At 44.3% G+C, this 7755-nt stretch overlaps 1 protein-coding gene across 1 annotated transcript in view; it reads right to left on the reverse strand.

Annotated features, from left to right (window-relative positions):
- Nucleotides 1-7755, reverse strand: part of LOC116399549 (microtubule-associated protein 4) — an 88076-nt gene that overhangs the window by 29244 nt on the left and 51077 nt on the right. Inside the window, exons 6-9 of the mRNA XM_031876775.1 lie at nt 4667-5667; nt 3205-3459; nt 363-537; nt 135-197 (exon numbers count right to left, since the gene is read on the reverse strand). Coding sequence (XP_031732635.1) covers nt 135-197; nt 363-537; nt 3205-3459; nt 4667-5667 — 1494 coding nt within the window. The remainder of the gene's footprint in view (nt 1-134; nt 198-362; nt 538-3204; nt 3460-4666; nt 5668-7755) is intronic.

Here is a 7755-nt window from a genome sequence, read left to right on the forward strand (position 1 = left end):
ACATATATATATATATATGTATATATAATATCTATGGTTTTCATTCGGCTATGTGTATAGTAGAGTTTGAGAGTTTCCTTTGAGTGTGACCTGTTTCTGTGTTATTCCGACAGGTGAACAGAGTGCTGTGATACCTGTAGAAGTCCTCAGAGCGCCGGGCTTCTTCTCCTCTCCCGGTTTGCCGTCTGTCTTGGGGGCTGAAACACAGATGGTGAGCGGTGTAGTTTTTGCAGAGGGCAACATGTGTGGATAAAAAGCACAGAGCTAAAAATACCAAGCATCAAAAACGTGCACAGGCGTATCTGCGTGCATGTTTGTGTGTGTGTGTGTGTGTGTGTGTGTGTGTGAGTGGCTGCCATTACCCAGAGGCCTTCTGGCTGCAGTGGTGGTAGCGGTGCGAGTAGACAGTGCCGTGCGTGCTGATGTAGCAGTTTTACTGGCTGCTGTTGATGCGGTTCCATTTTTGGTGGCAGCGGTGGAGCCTGCTGAGGTGGTGGTGCTGGCCTTTGGCACAAGGGGGCGCCTCTCTGTAGTTGTCTGGAGAGGAAGAACAATAAAAAAATACCGGATATGTCAAGTGAGGAGAGGAAAGAAAGATTGATGGGTGATGGCGAGCAATGTCAGCAGCGGTAAAGGATGGAAAAACCACCATCAATGAATCAAATGCTGTTAGCACCAAAGTGGGTCATAATACATCTTTATATATGGCTTCTGTCATCAGTGACTGCACTGAGAAAATCAGGTCAAAGACCTGTTGCGTGTAACATTTAGATGCTCCCTGAATACTGCACATTTCATTCAGCGCCATATTCCCCCCCTCATCACCCCTACGATGACTCCACGCTCCACATACAGCCGAGCCATCCCGGCCACACTGCACTGAGTCACCCCGTGGCCTCGGGCGGCGAGAGGCTAAATAAAGGCTCTTCATTTTTAGCGGTTGTGAAGTTCACGCGTGTTGCAGTTAAGGAGGCCACTGGACGAGGGTGACAGAAGGCTGACGAGTCTTTTGACAGCACAGAACATGAATTAGTGACATGAAGTAATCAATAAGTCAGGAGGACGTACTGACAAAAATGCCCAGTTTTAGAGATCTATCCTTGCAGCCTGCAGCCTCAGTATTATGATATTGATCATGTGACAATAGACTCATTGGGCAAAGTATAACATGACATAACAGTTGACCCACACAGCGGTCCAATAAAACTAATCTTTTTAGCCATTTTTCACCTTTACTGGAGACTTTGAAGTGTGAATACAAACAGGAAACACAGGGGAGCTGGTTGGCATGGCACGAACCCCTTAACCACCAGTCCACCAGGAAGTCAAATCTTAAGATCATGGTAGCAGTTTGTGGAAGTTTCAATACCCACATCATTAATCATTAAGGGGAAAAATCAACACAACATGTACTCAGACGTACATACTCAGATCTTTTAAATACTACAGAGTAAAAGTCCTATTTTCAAAATTGTACTCAAGTAAAAGTATCACGATACAGAATGTCCTATTTCAGAATAACATAAATTATATTCTTGGATTATAGCCCCCCGCTGCTACTCTGTCAAAGCTAACATAGAGTCCACACTGTCACTAACTGCACCTGAAGACATTTACATTTTTGGAAAAACTAAATAGGGTCTACAGGATACATCCAGGATGTCAAACTGATGCATCAGTGAAAACAGGTTGAAAAGATAAAGACAGAAGCTAAAGCTACAGATCACAGTGTGGCAGTGAACCTGCTGATCCAGACAGAAGACAACGTCATGAAGGAACAGCAGTGTTCCTGTAAAGCAGGGAGCTCTTTGTTCACCGTTATCATTAAAGAGATAAAGCAGCATGTGTACACATTCACTTTACCTTAAGTGGCCAGCACGGCATAGAAGTGCTAATGCTAGTTAATGGAGCTAACATACTCTGCTAATGTTAGCTCCACAGGTTTCTACATAGAAACACTCCTCTCCGGGTAACGAGTATCACTATTACACAACAATTAACCATGACCAGCTCCACGTCCACTCATGAGTCTATGGAACAGATCCAAATAGTTGTCGGACCCTTGTCAGAGCGGGCTGATGCTACGCTATGATTGGCCAAGCTACATTTGAGGGGAGGGTCAATTTATTAATAAAGTCATTAGCAACAACGTACAAAGCTATTGTTAACGATGGTGTTTTTGAAAGTGGAATCTATTTCTGTCCGAGTTGTTGTAAAGAAGAAGCACTCTGTGTTTCTGAGGTTGGACTGCAAACCCTGAAGCTGTAACCTTTGACCAAGAGTCATCAAAGTGTTGTGTAGCAAATATAGGTTTAGAAGTGTGCTTAAGAAATTATAATAGAAGTGTTTAATGATTCATAATTAAGAAATCATAATTAGAAGTGTTTACGAATTCATAATTAGTCATAATTAGAAGTGTTTAAGCATTCATAATTAGTCATAATTATAGGAGTGTTTTAGAATTTATAGTTAGAAGTGTTTCTTAGTAGAATTAGTAGCACCTCTTACAGGTGGATAATAATATGATAGCAAGTACTTGGAGTGTACCATCTATGCTTGTAAAACGTGTGAAGTTTTTGCCAAAAGTTGCAAATCCTTATCTTTATATAGTATGTTTAAGAGTAGGCGTAGGGACAGACAGAGATTTCTAGACAGGCAACTTCAGGGGGCGCAGAAGGAGCAGCCCCGTGCCAGGGTCCTAGCTGGCTGACGTGAGAAGGAGGAGCCAGCTGGAGTTAGCCAATAGGAACTAAGATGGACAATATGGGAGGGGTTTTCAAACTGTGACGAGGGAGCCAGAGAAAGATTCTGTCTCTTGCTCCTGTTCCACCGTGTGGGTGGTAACGCTTTCGGGGTGAGGCGCGGGTCATATTTTATAGATACTGTAAATAATGTACTTTACTATGCAATTGTTTTAGCTTCTGTAGTATTAAATGCTTGTGATTACAATTGAAACCAGCTGACTTTGTAGCAGAGGCTGGATCTCATGCGGTTTCCCCACAGTCTAAGAGGTCCTTGAATCTAACAGTTGTGATAAACTACTGTGAGTCTGTGCGCGCTAAAAGGCACGTAGACCAGATGGTCAGGAAACAGAGTTTTTGAGGGTCCCAAATCATCAAAAGCTAGACATTTAACATTGTTTGGTCACATTTCATCCAAACCCATTATGGGCCTCTGACGGACGTCCTGACAGCAGAACATTACCTTGGGCCTGACGTCCCGTGCAGTGGTAGTGGTGGTGGATGATGCTGGGCGGCTGGTGTAAGTGGTGGAGGGCCGCTTTGGACCAGCGGCGGCTGTGGATGGGGCCTTGGTTGTGGTTGTTTTTTTGTCTGAGATGGAGGTGGTGGTGGAGGACGCGGGGCGCTTAGTAGGAGCCGTGAGCGAGCCACCGGCAGTTGCAGTTCCCAGACGTGTTTTAGCAGCAGCAGCGCTCGGTTTGTTCGCCCCGGCAGCCGGCTGCGACGCAGGGCCAAAACATTCAGGAGCGATGGAGAGCAAAACGAGGAGGGAAAGCAAAGGAAGGCAAAAGAATAAGGAAAACGGATGATAACGCCGGGAGGTTAAGCAGCATTAAAGTAGAAATCATATGGCTCTTTCTGTGTCAAATTACATTTTTGTTTATATTTGTGATGTTGTTCAAACCTTATGCATATGCTGTTTGAGCGCAAACAATAAGTTTCTGTTAAATACTTGTTTTTATTTTAAGAATTGCATATTTTTTTGCGACTCAGTCATGTAGAGTCGGCCTCGTATCTGTGCCTTTAAATCATTTTGACTGTACCCCAACCACATTTAACTGCAGTAGTAACTGTGTCTGGAGAGAAAGAAAAGAAAGAAAAGGATTCTTGCCTGAAACAGTAGCAAAACACGGCAATTCTCAAAATTCAACCAAAATATTTTACAGAACTTTTCAGCATATACATGAGATTTGCAAAAAATGTCAACTGTAACCACCTCCTGATTTGACACGGAATGACACTAATAATTAGTATTGCTTCTATTGTTTAATGTATACGTTATAAATGTGAATATACGTAACATGAAATAGCTGAACAAGGTGTTTTTGTACTTATATGCATTCGGCATAAAGGAAGCAGCAGACGAAGCTTTAGCGGCATGCGTCAAGAATGTCTTTTTCTGCCATTTAAACCTTCAAAATGTATCAGCATATCAAAACCCAAATCATTTCAGCTATATCCCTCGATCAAGGCGATATCTGAGGTGGTTTCATTTTGAGTCTCTTTGTTGTCATTTTCTGATCATTGTGGTTGTTTTGTCTATTTGAAGTCATTTTGAGTCTCTTGGTACGAGTATAACATACCAAGTATACATTTTATAGTTGGCTAGGGGGACCACTGAGCCCTTGGGCGTGTGCCCGGTAAGCCCGTTCGGCAATCCATCCGAGCAAGAGATGTACGAAGTGTCAAATGTTGATGGTCTATTGAAGATCAAACTAGGCCGTACCTCAGTGTGTCCCTTTAGAACAATAGATATTAAAACTGGTCCTACAATACTGCTCGCCATAACAAATAAAACCCTATTAACTTACCTTGATTTCCAGGTGGGAAATGGGCACGAGTCTGTGTTCAGTATAGAGTCTATGGATCCTATCAGTGTGTCAGTGTGTAAGGAGAAACATCCCGTAGCTTACAACAACTCCTACCTTTGTCTTCCTGTCTGCACTTGCCAGGTCCCTGCTCAGTGGGGCGCTGCTTCCATTGGTTGCAGGTTTTGCTTTTTTGGCCTTCTCTCCTCCGTCTGCTCTTGCAGCCTTGTCCTTCTTGTCGTCCTTTTTCTCCACAATCTTTTTGTTGGCCTGCACTTTGTCCTGCTTCTCCTCCTTATCACCCTTCTCCGCCGGCTTCTTGGGCTCTTTCTCCGCTGCCTTGGCTTTGTCTGCATCGGCCTTCTCTTTCTTGGCGTCTCCCACGTCTGGTGTCGCCTTTGTCTCCGTGTCGGCCTTCTTCTCCAGCCTGTCAGAACTGGTATCTAGCTTGACGAGTGTCGGCTGCTGCTCCGGGGTCTTCTCCGCTTTGTCCATGTGCTGCTCTTTGCCATCCTTCATCTCTGTTTTCTCAAGCTTCTCAGTGTTTTCCGTTTTGTCGTGCACTGTGGACTTTTCATTTTTGTCCACTTTTCCCACATCCTCGGTTTTCTCCACTTTTACTACTTTCTCCGTCTTTGCCAATTTATCCTGTGATTCTTCTACCTTGTTCATTTCCGCCTTCTGCTGAATTGACTCAACTTTCTCTTTTTCCTTTTCTGTCTCCTTCTTTTCATCCACCTTCTCTGTCTGTTTCTCCGTCACCTTCACTTTGTCCATCTCTTTCTCCTCTTTAACTTTCCCTGCATCCTTCATCTCTGTCTCCTTCTCCTTCTCTGCCTCTTTCTCCTTCCGTGTCTCTGCCTCTTTCTCCTTCTCCTTCTGTGTCTCTGCCTCTTTCTCCTTCTCCTTCTGTGTCTCTGCCTCTTTCTCCTTCTCTTTCTGTGTCTCCTTCTCCATCTCTTTCTCCACCTTGGCTGGAGTCTCGCTGATTGCGTATTCCACCTTCACGCTCTTCTGCTCAGCTCTATCAAACAGAGGGTCGAACAGGTCCACGTTCTTTACTTGGTCCTCCGGCTTCTCCTCCTCCTTCTCTGCCTTGGCCATCTTGTCGGATTTTACTGGAAAGACAATTGATTTGAATTAGAAATCACAGCAACATGTCGGATAAACAAAAGGCCTCTTTTCCAATTTAAAAACACGCACAGTTACCGGCAGCAGTTCACAGAGACCTGCAGAGCATCGTCCAGTGAATCAATCAAATCACTGTACAACACGTGCGTCATAAAAAGGTTATATTTCACACTGGCTACTTGTGCCAATTTCTGCCCTCTTGGAGACGACACAGGTCTGTTCACCAGGTCTGTTCTAGCGTAACGACTTGTGAATTCTGCCTCCTAATTCTAGTGAATACACCCCTGCACCATGCTCCTAAATACGCAGCTTTCTCTGCTCAGCTAAACATGCTGTGACCATCTTAGAGTGATTTGTTATAAGTCCGTCTATAATCTATGCAACGCTGTTGATACTGTGTGCTGGGTGGTTTCTCCAAAAAATTCCCCCAAATCTGGTCATGTGGACATTAAGTGAAATGTTAAAGTGATTTGTTGTTGCATATACGTTTGATCTAAAAGAAACAGGAAAATGTCCTGACATTTACTAGGAAACGCTACACACATTCAGAGACAGCCCTGCTAAATGTCAGGAGCAAAAATGTTTGGTCTCACTTGGACAGATTTTTGGTGGCATGTGCAAAGCAAAGGATGTTTGGTCTCATCAGCATCAATGATTGCACACCTGCTTGAATAAGAACCTTTCATGGTTCTTTGGATCCATACTGGCATCAATAGAATCACATGAAGATAGAGGTGCTAATGTCTGGATGAGAGCCTCCAGATCATCAAGCGGAGGATGGAAACTAGCTGATGAGAGGAGTCCTATGTTTGACTGTGTCATTCTTCTTGAAGGGGTTCATGGAAAAACAATAACGCTGATGGACACAGAGTACGGAAGAATTCAGGAGAGTCAAACACTTGAAGCCCGAGTTTGTAAAAGAAGTGGAGTATTTCAGACCTGCTTCTTTGACGTAAATAAAAGACCAAATACTACAAATGTGGACGGCGTCGCTGCCCTGCCAAACCAAAATATGGTGCAATACCAACAGAGCAAAGGAAGATAGTTCTCCTCTGCCAACTCACTGAATGAAACATCGGCCATCCTTGAGTGATGATGCCCCAACAATGGGGTTAGCGGAGCGCGGTCAGAGCTGCTAACTCCAGCTGTGTTCCAGTTTGGGAGCTGGATCCTCTGATGTCCACATGTGTAAATTGAATACAACATAGTAGAGAAAAGCGTGTCCTGTGCGTCCTTCCAAATCCACAATCCATTGTGCGCCTGACTCAGAGAAATGTACGTCACACAGACGCCTGCTTCCCACATATGTGGATGCAAAATGTATAAATGTGCTTTTTTGTTGTTGTTGTAAAGAGAGTATTCTATGAACGAGGATAAAGACATGGTCTATTTCTGTAGCTGCACATGGGTTGAGGAAGGTTAGGACTCAAGCCCCCAGTTTGTGTTTAAGAAAACAGACAACTGAAGCTGTACCACAATTTGTCACGGGGTGTGGTGGAGGACTCAAATGCAGACAAGACCAGAAGTAGAGTGAAGCAGGTATTTAATGAATAGTGAAATCAGAACAGGAAACTTACAGGAACACAACAGAGATGAGGGGGAAATCCAGCAGGACAAGGCAGGGCAGGCAGACGGAGAAACCGGGAAAAGGACAAGCCAAACAGACGGGTAGACATGACAATGATCTGGCAGTGAGTGACTGAGAGGCAGGGCTTTAAATAGAGGCAGGTGAGGGGAGTTGTGCTGATGAGGAGGGAGGCTGACAGGTGCACTGAATGAGCTGATAGGTGAGTGAGAAATAAAGAGACAGGAGAGAAGGGGCAGAGCTGTGACACAATTCGATTGGACATTCTGAGCTTCAGTAAATATGGAGAGTGCAACATCAGAAATGTTTATATTAATGGAATTGTCACTCCTGGTATTTCTCTTTGCATTATTCCCATGTGGGGGATAATCATCCTCTAGGTTTTGGAACTACAGTTCCCATGATCTGGAAGTTTTGGGGGGGATGTAGACAGGAAATACGATGGACAAGAGGCGGAGGAGAGGAGGGAGGACAAGAGGCGGAGGAGAGG

The sequence above is a fragment of the Anarrhichthys ocellatus genome, unplaced genomic scaffold (assembly GCF_004355925.1).
Source record: "Anarrhichthys ocellatus isolate YVR2014 unplaced genomic scaffold, GSC_Weel_1.0 scaffold115, whole genome shotgun sequence".
In the NCBI taxonomy this organism is placed as follows: Eukaryota; Metazoa; Chordata; class Actinopteri; order Perciformes; family Anarhichadidae; genus Anarrhichthys; species Anarrhichthys ocellatus.